The 17252-nt window shown below is 50.0% G+C and overlaps 2 protein-coding genes across 3 annotated transcripts in view; one reads left to right on the top strand and one right to left on the bottom strand.

The window, feature by feature from the left end:
• The window catches only part of NCAPD3 (non-SMC condensin II complex subunit D3), a 60226-nt gene extending 54833 nt beyond the window's left edge, over positions 1 to 5393 (top strand). The window contains exons 32-35 of one of the 2 annotated variants that reach the window (XM_072822762.1): positions 594 to 671; positions 4484 to 4555; positions 4637 to 4697; positions 4793 to 5393. In XM_072822762.1, the coding sequence (XP_072678863.1) occupies positions 594 to 671; positions 4484 to 4555; positions 4637 to 4697; positions 4793 to 4898 (317 nt within the window). In that variant the 3' untranslated portion in view covers positions 4899 to 5393. Of the gene's footprint in view, positions 1 to 593; positions 672 to 4461; positions 4556 to 4636; positions 4698 to 4792 lie in introns of those variants that run through there. The other variant, XM_072822763.1, reaches the window with a different exon arrangement.
• Positions 5394 to 6166: 773 nt separating this feature from the next.
• The window catches only part of JAM3 (junctional adhesion molecule 3), an 82794-nt gene continuing 71708 nt past the window's right edge, over positions 6167 to 17252 (bottom strand). Inside the window, exons 3-9 of the mRNA XM_072822764.1 lie at positions 16997 to 17110; positions 12668 to 12820; positions 11980 to 12182; positions 10978 to 11077; positions 9217 to 9346; positions 9068 to 9122; positions 6167 to 8764 (exon numbers count right to left, since the gene is read on the bottom strand). Of these exons, the coding sequence (XP_072678865.1) occupies positions 8729 to 8764; positions 9068 to 9122; positions 9217 to 9346; positions 10978 to 11077; positions 11980 to 12182; positions 12668 to 12820; positions 16997 to 17110 (791 nt within the window). The 3' untranslated portion in view covers positions 6167 to 8728. The remainder of the gene's footprint in view (positions 8765 to 9067; positions 9123 to 9216; positions 9347 to 10977; positions 11078 to 11979; positions 12183 to 12667; positions 12821 to 16996; positions 17111 to 17252) is intronic.

Genomic DNA, 17252 nt, shown 5'->3' with positions numbered 1-17252 from the left:
TTACTGTGCATCTCTGGTTTGTGGTCGACTTCCCTACACATACTGACAAGAATAGTAAACATAGTCCCATGAACTTTTCTTTCCTAACTTTTCTCCCTGTGGCTTCATAGCGTCCTATCTTGTGAAAGCGCCGGGACCTGTGTATTATTACCCTATCCTCAGAAACATAGGTGTTTTTCAGTCTTTTGAAGTAATGTCACAATGAAGTAATCTTTGGGATTGAATCCCAGCACACAGAGGCCATGAAAATTTTTAAAGCCTTTGATAATGTCAGGCTGCCCTTTGTAATTCACTGTACATTATATGCTGGTGGGAGCCCGCGGTACACCGGTGTCCGTTTTCCCACTTAGAAACATTAGTCTTATAATTTCCCATCTTCTTTGCTGAGCCTTATAGATCAAAACTGGTTCTGGTTTTAATTTCCTTTTCTCTGAATTCTAGTCAAAATGGACATCGTTTCTCGTGTTTATATTTTGGTATCTTTCTGAGTGATCTCATAAGGACACTTTATTTGGAATATTAACTTCATCACATGTCTTGCTAATTGTGTTGAGGGTTTTCTTGGACAGCTAAACTTCCCTGTTTTATCCTAGCAACTTCCTACAGCCTGGAGCAGGAGTCCAGTGGAGCTGTTGAGCACGTGACTAAACGAGCGATCAGCACTCCTGAGAGTAAGTACTCCTGGGAGACGCCAGCTCCTGCCGAGTCTCTCCCGCAGTCGTGTGTGGAGGTCCTACTGTAGAAAGAGGGTCCTCTACTAGGGGAAGGCGCTCCTGGTGGCCCACAGCATGGTGGTGCCTTGCCACACGGTGTCTCGTGCAGCCTGAGCACTAGCTGAATGTCAGGAGCTCTCCTGAGTGCTTTTACCTGCAGGAACTTGGGTAAACACACAGCCACCCTTGAGGCTTCCTGTGTGACAGTGACACTGAGCACAGCTTCCCTGGGCAGCGTCTTCCTTGCCATTCGAGAGCCAACGCGTGTGCACTCCTGCCTGCCTCGGGCAGCCCTGCTTCGCAGCTGTCACCTCTCGACACTGGCAGGCACCACATGTGTCATGGAGGCCAGCTCCAGAGCTTCTCACACCCACTGGGTGGTTTTTCTAATCTTCTGTTACTTCCTATTATTTCAAAGTCAGGATGAGTTCAAGGTGTAGAGGATTTTTCCCCATTACCTTGTTTTATAGCTTCTTACTGTGCACAGTCTGGAGTACAGCCCTGCCCGGCCTGTCTCCCTGTGCCTCCCCCTTCTCTGCACGCCAGCCCCTGGTGGGGTTCTCGGGGCCATACCCCCTCCTGGCTGACGGGGGGCATTCACACGCCACGTCCTCACCTAGAACTTCCCCTTCCCTGGTGGCCACCGCTTCGCCCTCTCTGAAGCCCTCCCTGACCCTTGAGGTGAGACGAGGTGCCTCCCTCCTGGCACTCCGACCTCCTCAGCTGTACTCGCCACACCTCCAGATACAGCGGACTGGCCTACGCGTGTGCAGATCGTTTACAGTGCAGCACTGCGAATCTCTTCCTTGTGATCATGTCAATAACGTTTCTGTTCTCTGGCTCACTTTATGGTTGGAACAGCATGTGGTACATGTAACCTACAGAGCGGGCGGTGGCCAGCTTCCTCCTGGCCAGCTGCCGTTGGTAGCTGCTGGCTATTGGTAGTTAACTTTGAGAGGAGTTAGAAGTTACATGCAGATTTTTGACTGGTGGGGGCTGGCCCCTCCACCCCCCACGGTGTTCAGGGCCAGCTGTACTTCATCTTGCTTGCAGTTAGTGTATAAGCTGTTCTGCTCTTCACCGTAGCCCCCAGGCCTACCACAGTGCCTGGCACGCGGGAGGAGCGAAACCGATGTTGGCCAGTTAAGTGTCGGGACGAGTGGTGGGCTGGGGCCTGAGGTCCGGTCCCCTGACGGCACAGCCTTAGTGCCCATAGTGCTGCCCTTGCACGGCTGCAGGCTGAGAGCACATGAAATATTCTTTTTGGCAAAGGTGCAACCCAGAAGCAAGCTGTTGGTCTAGTTGTATGTTCAGTCAGAACAAATTTATTGAGCACCTAGTGTGTTCTGGTTACTTGTTGGGTAGTTCTGTGACCTGCGATGCTGTGATCTGTTAGTATTTACCGAGCTATAGGGAATTTCCTTAAGTCCTTCTTTTAAGGGAGATTAACGGATGAACAGGACTCCTACCCCACCTCTGTAGGTGACGCTGAATCGTGACTGCTTTTGTCATGAAAAGCAGTAATTTGGAGTTCCTGTGTACTGAACAGGTGTAATGTTATATATGTGAAAAACTCAGCCTCTTGGAAACAAATTTTCTGTATGTTCTTTGTTCCTGGTTCAGAGGAACCAAGTGCTTCTATTTTGGCGTTAGGAGCCATATGCTGCAGAAATGGGGAGAACGCATCTCATTTTAGCTTTGCTCATCCCCAGGAGACCCTGATTCCAGTCTTTGGTTGGTTTCCTAGCAGCCCGGGTTCCTCAGCACTGAAGCCTGCTGTGCTGCGTAACACTGCTTGGATTTGTGTGCGGTAGCTCTTTGTACTGAAGACAGGACCCTCGGGTGTCCCCGGGTCGACAGAGTGCTTTTTCTTTCTCTAGGCTCTTGAATGTAAAGTCTGTGGCCATCTTTCCTTAGTGTGAACCAGGAAGGAACGCCTGAAGAAGGGCCTCCCGGTAGCTCGGCTTCCTGGGGGAACGATCAGATCGTATAGAAACACTCAGTTCTGCTGTGTCTGGTTTGTGCACACACGTGTGGACGGCTGTTGGGGGGTGACTATCAGGAAGTGGTCTGAGCTCCACAGAGGCGGGAGGAAGACTGCCAGCCAGGCCCACGGCTCTGGCACACCAATGGTAGTCAGCTATGAACAGAGGTTTGGCTGATGGAAGTGAGTGATGCCCAGGGCTGCGTCGTCCCTGAGAACCCGTGCAGCGTTCAGCTGCTCCCTCTTAGTGCTGTCACTCGGGCACCAGAAACACTCCTGCCCTCGGTTCTAAGCGTTCACAGAGCACGCGGGACCTGAGAGTCGCTGCATAGCTGCCTCTGCAAGGCTGGAGACCAATTACCTGGATGTGCCCAGGCTTCCAAACTGGAAAGAAAATATGCACGTTTGGAAGGGGAGCTAGGACTGCAGCCCAGGGAGGCCCCCAGGAGCGGAGTGAGCACACTGCGGTTCGAGGGGCAGCGCGGGGCAGGTACGGGTCTCCCTCAGCACAGCGCAGGTAGTTCACAGGCACTCAGCCGGCACTGCACTGGTGGGCATCAGAACAGACTAGAGAGAGTGCGTAGGTACTGCTACAAAGGTGCTGCTACGAAGGCCACGGGGTGGGGCGGAAGTGTACATCCCGGGCCCTCTGACGGGGCAGCAGGCAGCCAGCTGCTGAGCCCGCACTCTGCGCTGACATGGTGGTAGCTCCTGCAGAAAGGATGGGACACAGGGAGTCAGTCCTGGGAGACGTGTCACTGCCCAGGTCTCAGGACAGGCATGGCCGTCGGTGAGGGAGGCGCCTGCACGGGCAGGAGCCAGGAGGAGCAGCGACAGTCAGACCTGTGGCGGTGGCCTGCAGCTTGTGCTCAAGCAGGCGGCTGGGGCCTCCTGGGGGCAGGGGGCACCAGGGACCCTGAGCCGCCAGGACCCTACGCCTCCCGCATCTGTAAGCTCCGGTGACGGAGGGAGCACAGCTGCTAAGTCCTCACAGCTGTAACCTTTACGCAGCCCCTCTGTGCTGAGCGCTGCATTAAGAACCAAACAGAATGTCAGTCCCTACAAGTCCCCTGAGGCGGGCACACGTGAACCCATCTTGGAGATGAGGTTTCTGGAGTCATTCCCGCCGCTCGGAAGCCCCCAAGCCAGAGTTCAAGTCTGATTCCCGTCTCTGCCTCCACTCTGCTCCGGGCCTCCTGGGGGCGAACCGGAAGAAGGGGAGGCCCTGGGGTGAGGGTGGGGCGGCCACGGAGCTAAGGCAGGGCGAGAGGGGGAGGGGCAACGGGAGGAGGAGCCAGGACGAAGGTGAACATCCGCAGTTCCAACGAGGTGTGAAGCGGCCCCTCGTGTGCCTCACGGTCTGGGCTGGGCATCCCAGCGACAGGACAGACATTCAGAAGGAACTTGCGGAGGAGCGCAAGTGAGGACTCGGGACAGGTGGGAGCTGGGCGGAGTAGGGGGTCACTAGCCTGCTGGAGGTACCGAGAGCCAGGAGAGACGCAGAGCCACGGGGCCAGAGCCAGCGAGGGTCCTGGGAGAAGGGAGCCAGGCAGCCACGCGGGGGATTGAGGTCCAGGAGGGCAGGGTCCAACCTCGAGCCCCGTACAAAGGTCAAGTTGAGGTCTGAGAGGACCTCTGGTCAGGATCTGCCGATGCGTGGGGATCGGGGCAAGTGACTGAGTAAACTGGACCCTCCGTGACTGGCCTTGCCCAGGGGACTGCTTACAGGCCTGTCCCCTGCTGGCTTTTCCTTTTCTTTGACAGTGTTTTCCCCGTATTTGCCCAGGATCCATCAATGACGTGACATTCGGAGCAGGAGTCAGCTACATAGGCACGCCGCAGACGCCCTCAGTCAAAGGCAAGTTCCCTTCCTGTCAGATGCTAATTAGCCACCTTTTGAGTTCTGGGAAATCTGAATTTGTGTCTGACTCCCTTTCAGAGAAAATTGAGGCCCAGTGTCAAGGAAATGACATTTTATGTTTATCGCTTCCTGATAAACCGTAAGTTTACCAAGAGTTCCTTTTGAGGTAAATGTTTTTGTCAGGGTTTTATCTTTAGTTCCAGAAGGATTGTGTCCTTCCTTTCCTTTCCCCAGGCCTCCCCAGCCTCAGCAGTGGAACGTGAAGTCCCCCAGAAATAAAGATAATCCAGCCCCCAGCAGGAGGTCACTCCGCAAGATCCCCCTGAAAACCGCCAACTGAGACTGCGTTCCGGGGCATCTGGGCATCCGGGAGGCAAGAGTTCCGAGGACGCGTGGTCTCCCTCACCCCCAGGGAGAGGGAGGCGTTGACTGCGAGGTAACAGGTTCTTCTTACGACCCCAGAACTCTAAGCGTGCACCTGTGTGGCTGGCCAAGCTTCTACATTTCTGTTCATGCAACGTGTGGGAAAAAGAAAGAAAATGTAAAATAATAGAGAAATGCCTTAGTTATTTAATATCCTAACTTTACTGCATTTGAAGGTAGTCGGGTTCATCCTGACAAACCATAGTCGGGTCTTTAAGGAACGTAGCAGATCGGCTTGCTTTCGTATACATCAGGCCTCTGCTCTTTGGTCGGAATTCCCCCCAGTATTTAGCTTCCTGTACCTGATGATGGGGTTTTGATTGTAATTATTTTTTATTCTTATTTATAAATCGGAAGTTTTTAAAGTGTACAGCTTTCTAAAATGGAATAATAAAGGTTAAGCATAAATACACCCTTCTGGTACTCAAAAGACTATTTCTATTTTTAGAACAGGGCTTTTACTGGTAGTCATTTTAATTTACATTAAGTGTTTAAGAATGATAAAACGCTCCCAGCCTCACGAACTGTTAGAAAGATATGTCTGTTGCTTTAAAAAAAAAAAATTTTTGTTTTTAAACCCAACTTTCCTTTTAGGGGGAAAAACAAAATGACTGTTGTTAAGATTCAGCTCATCTGTCCCTCCACCTCTGGCCCCGGACAGGAGCCGTCTGCCCCCAGCAGCAGCACACGTCCTCCTCAGGGAAATGCGGGCCTGCTCCTGCCAGCCCACCTTCAGGGGCCATGCGCTGGTGCTGGACAGCCTGCTCCCACCACGGGGGATGGCTTTGGCGACCTGAACACACGTGCATGCGTGTTCTGTCCAAGGGTGGCCAGGAAAAGTCCAGTCAGTTCCCCGTTGAGTCCCAGTACTACAGAGCGAAGTACAGGGTCACTGCGTGGATGTCTAGCGGAAGTACGGCAGTGGGATCTGAGGGTGGACTGGCACTGCTCTATCCCGTAGTTCTCCGTATGTGAACGGTGACGCGCGTGGACCTGCTGTTGGCAGAGCGTCATGGAGCTGCTCTTGAGCATAGACCCGTATCTCCAGACAAGTGGGAGGTAACTGACGGCAGTCTCTCTCCACACCTGGGCTGGTGCCATTTTAGGCGCACTTGCCTAACAAAATGCTAGGAAAAAGGCAGACCCAACATGGAGCACATAAGGAAGAGAAGTAAAGAGGCAAAGTTGATTTTTTTTTAAAAGCTTTTATAAATGAGGTTTAACAAATACCAACTTATAGGTGTGTTAGTACAAGTCTGCAACGTCTATGTACAGCCACAGCCACACCAGAGGCCACAAGAGCCTTGTGGAGGCTTCGAGTCTTCAGTCACATTCACATCTTAGAAACACACGAATGTTCGTTCCTTTTCTGTCTACTTTTAGGCAACTACTTCCCAGACTCCGTACCCCCTTCTCTCCGTAGACCCTGTTCCCACAGCACTAGGATAGGAGGGGTTAGGTCGTAAGGGAGGCGGTAAGGCTGTCCTACCGGGATGGCAGCCAGGGTTGCTCCCCAACAACTAGAGAACAGGGACACTATCCCTTCCTACCAAGAGGGGTGAACACAGAGGGACAGTCTCAAGTGTAAGCAGTCGAGACACCACTGCAAAAGGACAGGAGTTCCATTAAGCAGTTATGAAGAGTTGCCCACTGCTGCCAAACACCCTGTGGCAGAGTATTCACAGAACTTAAAAGAAGAAAAGTCAACATCAGTCTCAAGTATTCAATTAAAAACAAAACAAAAACCTTGAAGTATAAAAAATAAAGACACTGGAAGTTGAATCCCAAGAGGATGACATCCTTCTACATAAAACCAATCCTTGAAGCACACAGTGGAGCCTGAGGCGCGGAGAAGCTGCTGCTTCAGACCGCTGCACGTCATCAACGTATCTGAGGCGAAGAACATCTGCTCTTGAAGAGCAAAGGCTTCTGAGGGAGGCTGCTGAGTCCCCCCAGTGAGCAGCAGTGTCTTGGGGAGGTAAGGACTTTAAAAATCAGAACACGGCCTTTGATTGAGGCGTTTCGCTTTCCTCGCCATCGGGCACTCTGCCTGCTCTGGCTGCACTGCCTGACGCTTCCGGGGCCTGGCCTTACCACCAGCACGGCACGGTTTATCGTGAGGTGAGACGCAACCTGCGGTGCCTCCCGTGCTTGCTTCGTGGCAAAGAGAACCGGGGAATTCATTCTCTTAAAAAACACGGTTGTGGTTTTCAGCACTGCCTTTGGCCCCGGACGGTCTTCTGAGCTACATGAGTAAGAGGAAAACAGCGGTGGCTGCTTCGTCTCATGAACCATCCACAACCACAGCTCTGTCCCGAGGACGCCGGGAGGAGACAGGGAGGACACCGCCCTTGCTGGAGCGCCCGCCTTAGCCAACACCATAAAGCTGACGCGCTCACGGCCACTCTCAGGCCAGTAAGGGTGCAGCGCACAGGCCGGCCGGCCTTCAGAGTTAGCAGCCAGCACTGACGGCAGGCGTGGGGCTCGGGGGTCGGGGGCCTGGTGACGCGGCTCCTCAATGCGAGCACTTCTGGGCACCCTCGGAGCACGGGCAGTTTGAGTGTTCTAAGAAGAGGCCGGTCAAAGCCAACCTGAAGCTCCTTCCGTTTCTTTCACAGAAATCCAAACAGATCTTGACATTATTCAACTGGAATTGTTTTAAAGGTTTTCTAAGTAACACTGGTCTGGTGTATAGACTAAGTTCTCCTATGAAAAATGCCGAAGCTTATGTGGGAAAAAGGAATGTTCCAGTAAGCCTCAAGAGGATTTGGGGGGTTAAGATACTTTTTAATTACTGGTGTTTTCCAATTTAACACTAGTAGCTTGGAAATTACTACCTTACGTTGAAATTTTTTAAAAAAATAGGTTATTAAACACTGTATGACAACATATTTACAGTTTAAATAGAAATTTCCTTTTCAATAACCAAAATACATCTTTAGCAAAAATTTAGAATGTAAAATTTTATAAAATTAACACCCATAGAAAAGCAGAACGTTATTTCAGTACCATTTCAGATTTCACCGAAGATGGTTTTCTGTAAATACTGAAACATTGCCTCGCCCCACCCAGGACAAACAGGGTTCCTACAGGTGAGAAGATCCCTTCTTCCAACAAGCAATCTACCTTCCCAGTTGGGCTGCTTTTATAACATCCTGATGCAGAGAGATTTTCCAAGATGGACGCTAGAATACTGATCAACAAAACCTTCAAGGATCAGTGCAGTGCTGCGCGTGGGCCGCTGTAAAACAAGATCATCACATCAAATGCCTCTGTTCTGGATTCACTGGGTTAAACTGCCGTTGGAGGGTGTCGCGGGGGGTGGTGCTCCCAGCCCTGCTGCGCCGGCGCCCCGTGGCTGTCATCCCACATACGGACTCCCCCTGGCTGATGGAGGTGAGTGGCAAACTGGCTTCACAGGCCTGCGGTACGCAGCCCAGCCTGTGAGCGAGAGCTTCCCAATCACCCGAACACGCAGGTAAGAGCCAGGCCAGAAACAGACGGGGAGTCAGCCTCAGGGAAATGCAGTTTTTTCCTTGTGATGACCGTGCCCATCTCGAGGAAAATTTTTTTATTCATGTGGCTTGTTAAAAAAGTAAGAAAGGAGTAGCGGTCAACTTTGGCCAAAACAAAAAGCTTTTGCGCAAGTGTCTAGCTCTGTCCGGGTGCACTTGGCTCCCAGGCCGCTCTTGCCAGGAGGTTCTGGTAGAGGTATTTGCATGTGCTCCCCCAGCCACACCGTCACAGTCAGATGACAAATGATGACTTGTGTCTGAAGTCGCCCTGCAATGGCAGCACAGGTTAGACACGGCCGGCCGCCCACCCTCTGGCAGCCCAGGGCCCCGAGGGGGAGGGGAGAGGGAGCGTGGACGTCGGGCCTGAGCCATTTCCCTAAAAAAAAAACTTAGAGCAAAATAGATCAAATGAAACCATTCTTCAAGAGGGACACCTACGAGAACCTGCGCACCGAACGCCAGAAGTGTGGACAAACTGTCCAAGGACAGCCATCACCTGCTCTGCTGGAAAGACCTCGATCTCTAGGTTTCCTAAATGACGTCTGCTCTGTTGCCTCATTCCTCTCCTTACCTCCTCATCTGTCCTGATATAGTTCACGCCATCTGGCTTCCCTGGACTCTTGTAACTGAAAAAGGAGGAGAAAGGGCTTCAATGACTATGACTTCGCGGGACGCCCGTGTACACTGGGCTTCGTCACCCAGCACAGAGGACAGGCTCACCTTTCGCCATTCTGTTTATTATTGACAAAGTAACCCCGTCTGTATGCGCAGCAGATGCCCACTGTTATCAGGGCCAGGACGGCAAGGACCACCAGGATCCCACCAACGATGCCGCCAACGTTCAGGTCATCTGGGGGAAGAGGGGTTGAGAGAGGGGAGGAACATGCCATCCGGTCTTACCACAGCCACCGATCCCACCAGGCCTCCCTCCTTCCTGCTCTTCCCTCCTCCCCGCTCCACCCTCATGCGCCCCCGCCCCCCCCCCCCCAGGCTATAGTAACACCACTTCAGTCTTTCCAGCCCAGAACATACAGGACCCTGGATCCCTGCCCTCACTTGTAAAAAGTACTGGGACCACCACAGTGCAAATGCTGTTACACTTAATCCTGTATTAAAAGGGGCTTAGCCACATATAGAAGGCTTATGGTCCTCCGGCTAATCCCTGAAAATATTATTAATGGAGGAAATGGTTCCATTTTATGAAGACCATTAGGAGCCAGGAATCCCCAAGAAAAAAAATCCCTAATTTCCAGGGATTCCCTCTGCTGTGCGTTATCTGGAGGAAAAGAACTAGTTTCGCACAGGACTGAAAAGTAAAAATCTGAGGTGGGAACGTGACCTTTCACTACCAGCTGCCTGGCCTCCTATCTACACGCCCCGTGGAGGAAACCCCTTGACGCCCTCCTCCCATTTCCACATACTTGGCAAAGGTACTCAGTCCCCATCAGTGTGGGGCACTGGGGCTGTTGCCTTCATGAGAGGATAATGCGGTGGAAAACAGGCAGCAATATATCCGCCTAAGCAACGAACTTCTCTTACTACGGTGGTTTCGAATGTGAGTGTGCAATTAAACACTGAAACTCTGACTTTACACTGTCCGGCCCCAAGCACTCTCACTAGAGATTCGGTGGGTGTGCAGCAAAGCCCAAGAGTCTTCCTCCTGCCCTGGAGCAGTTTCCTGCATCTGACAGATGTCAAGAATCCCCTGGAAACAGTTTAACACGCAGAAGTTCCCAGACCGCCCCTGGGGACAGAGTCCAGCGCCTGGGGTGGTGCCTTGCAATCCAACACTTCTCACAATCTGGCAAGCTTGGAAAACACTGCTCTGGGGTCAGTTATGCGCAGGAAGGAGGAAGGGGTGCCCCAGGTGGTGATGATGGTGACATGCCCCATCCGCCCCATCCTGCCTTCCAACCTCCCCTGTAGAACCAGGACTCCAGAGACGGTGTCCTCACAGAACAGGGTAACTGGGTGTCAGCTGACCACAAAATGACGGTCAACTAAATAAATTTCTGGAGACCTTATATAGGTTATGTCTTGATAAGTCTATCAATTATCAAAAAATTGGAGTTTATTTAAGCAGGTGCCACATGCTGCGTGAGCCCAACATGGGGCTCACACTCCCCTGAGATCAAGGCCGGAGTCAAACCGTTAACTGACTGAGTCACTCAGGCACCCCAAAATGGAGTTTATTAAATTCAGTTAAAAGTGATATGAGTAACTATGTTCCCAACATCAGAAGACTCCAGAAAGTCTATTTTGAGGAGATAAACATATTGCAAGTACCCACTTATTAGTCATTTAGCTGTTACTCAGACTTTTCTCATCTGTCCTTTCAATGTACCCGAGTGGGTTTTGGGGACTCCAGTCATCTCCAGAAGAAAGCTGACCACTTGTCTAAACTGATGGTCTAATATTAAATTAAAAACGTTCTATCCACTTGACAGTCTGCAGATGAAATATCTTCACGAAGTAACTCACAGACTTCCATCTGCTGCTCCTCACATCTGGCCGAGCCTGCGTCATTGGAAGCGATGCAGTAATACTGCCCAGAGTCCTCCTTGTGAACAGCACTGAAAACCTGTTTCGGAAATGACAGTCATGAGTCCAAGCAACGGGGTGGACCCCCTGGGCTGAAGGGAAGAGCCTGACCAACGGGCTAAGTCCAGAACGGAGCAAGAGGTCTGCTCAGTTGTCTGGGTTCCTGTTCAGCTTCCTAGTCACCGTCCCGGCTCTCCCCCGATTCCTTTCCCAAAGTCTCGCCCAGGAGCTCCTGAAGAGTGAGATCTGCTCAGGGTTTGGAGATCTCGAGGCCTGGCAACATCCAGGATGCAGGCTGAGTTTTGCCTTGCTTCAGGGAAAGGGGCTCTGGTAGAGGATTATCCCTCAGCAACGCCTGGGCGATACCAGTACAGAGGATGCCATCCAAACCAGCTCGCCACGAGTGCGGTTAGATACACCACGGATCGGGAGGCCTGGCTGCAGTGGAGCCCAGGGAGAGGCTGCGGAGGGGGCAGCCTGTCCTCCACACACGACCCATCTTACTTCACCTCTCCCCTCACTGGCTTCCCTCCACTGGGTTACTTTGAAGACCATTCTAGACATGTTTTCCCCATAAATTCTCCAGCAGGCATCTCTAAAACATAAGGACTTCTTCAGATGGAACCCAACTGCCCGGTCTCTTGATTTCTCTAGGTGGTTATTCACATCAGGACCCTGACGTCACCAACCCATTACATTGATTTCATACACCTCCACAATCCCCTTTATTCTACAAGTTTCCTTTCCTCTATTTATTCCCTGAGCGCTTATTTGCTTATAAAGAGGAAGAGAGGTTCATTTTTCCCAGACTCTCCAACAGTATGGGGTTTTGGCTCCTGTCTTACAAAGCTCATTGTGTCTCTTAATCAGTGCTCTTTCCACACGAGGTACCCCTTCCCCAACAAAGATGTTTCTAGCCTCACCTCTGAGAAGAGATCTTACCAGAGTGCCTGTTTCAGAGTTTAAAAGAAAAGAGGAGTTTCGAAATCTGGGATTGGCTCTGGAATCTGTGGGCAGCGGCACATCATTGCGGTACCAGCTGTAGTGGGGCCGGGGGTAGCCCTCACTCTCCTGGCAGTGCAGCGTGGCCGTCTTGCCCACAGGGACAGCCTTCGGGACTCTGCACACAGGAGATACTGGCTTCACTGTGGGAGGAATACGGGTTGGGGTTTCAAGTCAGTGACGTAGAAGGATTCTTCTCAAAGCCCACAATTAATCTGTTCCAAAACCAGGAGAGCCAGCCAGGCGATGCCCCACTGCCATCCCCATGTCACAACCACAGGCTCAGATCTGCCTCCGCATCTGCCCCCAGCTCACCCCCCCACAGATAACCCCACAGCACGTTTCTGACGCCTCCACCCCCCTGAGGAGTGCCTTCTACAACTGGTGAGGGGAGTAGCTGGAGCTCCCCTTACCTTCTCACCTTGCACCCCAGCTCAGGCGGTTTCAGCGCCCACAACCGCCCATTGCCTAAGTCCCGTGATGCCCCGAGGGATGTAGCTCTAGAGGGAACGAGTAAGAGCTGATCTTTTATTTTAATTCTTATTTATATTTCCCCTTCCAATCTTTTTTATGGACAGACTCATGAGGCCTGAGAGGGGGAGTGTGTTAACTTCATGTGAGTTCCTACCTTGTACAGTTAACTCAATGACAATCTCATCAATTTCTTTGCGGTCGTTTCGAGCAACCACCTCACAGCGATAAAGGGCTGAATCTGTCCGGGTCACGTTCCAGATCCTGAGGGAGGTCTTCCCCAATAGTTCTGCACGACCTGCCAAATCTCCTACAGAAAAGAGGATACAGACACAAAAACAGTGTTTAAAAACATCTTTGCCATCTGAAGAAGGCGGCTTCCGGGGCTAGCGCTGCTTCTTAACGCCTCAATGAGTAGACGGCACACCAGCTTCTGGGTCCGCTCCTGTCCAAGAGAGGGGAGCTGAGGGCGCTGTGCCTGGCGTGTAAGAGGACTCGTTACATGGGTCTCTGTTGTTAAAGCAGGGACCTCATTTTCTTCTCAGCATTCCCAGCCAGGATTTCCCATTAAAAGAGAAAAAAAATCAAGCTACATTAAAAAACAACCAATATTCATAAATGGTGCTGGGATAACTGGATCTCCACATGCAAAAGAATGAGGCTGGACTCCTACTTCACACCACATACAACAAAGACCTTCCTACAAGAGCTAACATCTGGGGACGCCTGGGTGGCTCAGTCAGTTAAGCATCTGCCTTCCACTCAGGTCGTGTTCCAGGGTCCCTGCTCAGCATGGAGTTTGCTTCTCCCTGTCACTCTGGCCCTCCCCTCTGCTCATGCTTTCTCTTACATGCTCTCTCTCAAATAAATAAATGGAATCTTTAAAAAAAGTTAACAGTATGACTCTTAGTTAAAAACAGAAATAAGTCATCATGACCTTGGATGAGGCAATGATTTCTTAGAAATGGCACCAAAATCACAAACTTTTAAAAAAAAGGTGTGTTGGCCTTCAGTGGACTTTCATAAAAAATTTTTAAAGTCTCATGCTTCAAAGGACATGCAAGTTTGAAAAGACAATCCACTAAATGGGAGAAAGTATCTGCAGATCATGGACCCGACAAAGGACTAGTATCCAGAATATATAAAGAATTTGCAACTCAACAATAAATAGACAAATAACCTATTTAAAAATGACAAAGATTGAGTAGACATTTCTCCAAAGAAAATAAAACAATGCCTGGGTGACTCAGGGTTTGAGCATCTGCCTTTGGCTCAGGTCGTGACCCCGGGGTCCCAGGATCAAGTCCCACATCAGGCTCTCTGCATGGAGCCTGCTTCTCCCTCTGCCTCTCTCTCTCTCTCTCATGAATAAATAAAATCTTTAAAAAAAAGTGAATGAAATACCTACAATGAAATATTCTTCATCCATATAAAAAGGAATGAAGTACTGACACAGGCTGTACAGTGGATGAACCTTGAAAATAACATGCTAAGTTAAAGAAGTCAGTCACAAAGGACCACCCATTGCATGATTCCATCTATGAGGTGTCCAGAATAGGCAAATCCAGAGAGACCAAGTAGATCGGTGGTTGCCAGGAGGTGGACATAAAGGGGAAGCGGAGTAACTGCTAAAGACTAGCAGTTTCTTTTGGGGTTGATGGAAATGTTTTGTAATTTGAAAGCAGTGATGGTTGCACATCTCTGTTGACTATACTAACAGCTACTGAAGTATACACTTAAAAATATGAACTTTATGGTATATGAATTACATCTCATTTAAAAAAATAAATTTTAATATTTTATTTATTTATTCATGAGAGACACACAGAGAGAGAGAGAAGCAGGCTCCTGCAGGGAGCCCAACGTGGGACTTGATTACGGGACCCCAGGATCATACCCGGGGCCAAAGGCAGCGCTTAACGGCTGAGCCACCCAGGCTGCCCCTTAAAACTTTTAAAGTATAAAAAGATGGTAACTCAAAGAAGCATGAAGAACCTAAAAAATGACAAGGGAAGGAGGTAGGAAAAAAAAATGACACACAAAATAGAAAATTATTATTACTGAACCTGCTGACTGGTGGCAAGAACAAGAAGGATTATTACCATAATATAATAAAAACAAAAATGCTTAAGATGAAAGATAAACATTTCCAAAGGCATTTTCTAATACGAAGGTTTGTTATCCAGTAGCCATTAGGGGAGGATTAGAATTTCTACCAGGTAACAGTAAATAAGAATCTATCAAAGATATGGTAGGTGAGGAAATACATATATGTGTTATTGACAATATTACACAATCATAAAAAAAGAATGAGATCTTGCCATCTGTGACAACATAGATGGGCCTAGAGAGTATATGCTCAGTGAATGAGATCAGACAAAGAAAGCAAGTGTCATGGGATTTCCCTTTTATGTGCAATCTAAAATACAAAACATAACAAAAAGAGATTAATAAATACAGAGAACAAACTGGTGGATGCCAGAGGGGACAGCGTGGGCAGAAGGGTGAAATAGGTGAAGAGGAATTAAGAGAAACAAACATGCAACTACAAAATAAGTCACAGATAAAAAGTACAATAGAGGAAATAAAGTCAATGATACTGTAATAATGCTGTATGGTGACTCCACATCTCACAGTGAGCAACAAGTGACGTGCGGATCTGTGTCATCTCTGCGGGGTGTGCCTGAACCTAATGTAATACTGCATGTGACTCCTGCTTCAATGAGAAAGTTTACAAAAATCTATCAGGACGCTTTTGGCACAGTTGTGACTTGAGGCAAGAGAAGAGGTCCAGCAAGATTCGAATTTTCCTGCAGCCTTCATATTTTGTGTGTAAACACCTTCCCCATCCTTCCGGCTAAGAGTAAGGTATTGGATTCCCAGAAACAGGAAGTTCTTTTTTTTTTTTTTTTTTCAGGAAGTTCTTTAAGAAGATTCCCACCTAGTTTTCTCGGATGACCACAGGCTTTATCAGCAGCAGCCTCAGTTGTCACAGAATATGGACTTGTTGCCTGAGAAAAACATTTCCATCTCTCCAAAATTAAGAGGTGGACGAGATACTGGTGAGGAAAACACATGATTTTCAAAAGAGGCTTTTTTTTTTTTGAGTGAGAGAGTGAGAAGACGTACATGTGAGAGAGCTCGAGCAGGAGGAGGAGCAGAGGGAGAAGCAGACGCCCACCGAGCAGGGAGCCCGACGTGGGGCTCAGTCCCAGGACCCTGGGATCATGACCTGAGCCGAAGGCAGACGCTTAACCCACTGAGCCCCCCAGGGGCCCCCTGAAAAATGATTTTAAGAGCCTGTAACTTCTGATGATGCTGGGCAGTAAGACTGCAGGATCAGGCTGTTTCCACTACTTCTGCCCTCTCCTCTGAAGCTCCAGGTATCACCCTCTCTGCGGACTCCAAGGCCACCCTAGGAGCTGTGGGGCCCCGGTGTCCTGGCAGAGGGAAGGCCAGGTCCCGCTGCCCGCCATCGATAGCTTCTCCCTCTCCCTCCGTGCCACACCTGCTCCTAGCAACCCCTCCCCATCTCTCTCGATGCTGCCTCGACCTCACCTCCTGCCATCAGCAACTCCCTTCTGGGCTTCTGCAAAAAAATTCTGAATTCGCACTCCTGCTGAACTCCTGGGTTTTCCCCATCCCCAGTGTCCTCCACAAAGTAGCCACGTCAGTCTTTCTAAAGTGTAAATGAAATCGTCTCCCTTCCCTCTAAAAAAATCTTGTGGACCCTCAAGATCCGGTCCATTCTTGCCGGGCATTCAGTGCTTCTTGCCTGCCCTGGCATACCCGCCCGGCGTGTGGAGTCCTCCCGTCTCCCCTCTTTAGTCCCAGCTGTCATGGAGAGCGTGCAGTTTCCCTAAGCCCAGCTGCCTGTTGCTTCCACATCCCTACACACAGCCTTCTTTCTGGCCCACGACCTTCCTCCACCCCACCCCTCAGCATCTGGCCTGGTTAACCGGCTTCCTAGCTCAGCCGAGATGTCACTCCCGGGAAGCCTTTCCCACCACCTGCCCTGCCCTACTTCATGGGATCAGAGACACTCTATGATGACCTCTGTTCTAGCAAATGCTTTCTCAATGTGGGAAGCTTGGCACACAGTAAGTGCTCAGCAAACACCTGTCTCCATGCTGTTCCTCATGATCCTTCGGATTGACTCATGCAGCTGGTATCACAAATGTCATGGAGCACACGGTAAGAGGATGGCCTAGGAAAATGTTCACCGTGATACCTCAACAGGGTGGGCTACAGACAGATTCAAACCACAGCTAAAGAGGTGATGCCTGTTGAAGCTGGACGACAGGGGCAGGGAGGGGCAGGGTACTACTCATTACTTGCCCATGTTGGACTTTTCCAGAAGTGAAACAAACTGAACCAGACCAAACAACAATCCTGGCTACAGATGCAGCACCACTCGGAGGACCATCTTGAGCTACAGGTGTATGCCTGGCCCTTGTGGACAAAGGGGTGGATTAGAGGATCATACCCTGAATTCTGTTGTCAAAAAACACATATGTGGTTTGGTCATCTTGAATTTTCTTCCATTCAATCCTGGGGTCAGTCGTCTGTGAATCCGTAATGATACAGGATAGTTCCACACCTAATGAGAAAAAAAAAGAACTCTCAGAGACTGTGAAACAATTTTATGATCACTTGTGTACCTGGACCCTGCAGCTATGGCTCATTTTAGGTAGTCTTGCATGTGGGTCAAAAAATCCATCTCCTAAAAAAAAAAAAAAATC

This window comes from Canis lupus, chromosome 3, assembly GCF_048164855.1.
Source record: "Canis lupus baileyi chromosome 3, mCanLup2.hap1, whole genome shotgun sequence".
Lineage (NCBI taxonomy): Eukaryota > Metazoa > Chordata > Mammalia > Carnivora > Canidae > Canis > Canis lupus.
The sequence above is the reverse complement of the archived record's forward strand: the minus strand, read 5'-3'. Positions and strand labels throughout refer to the sequence as shown.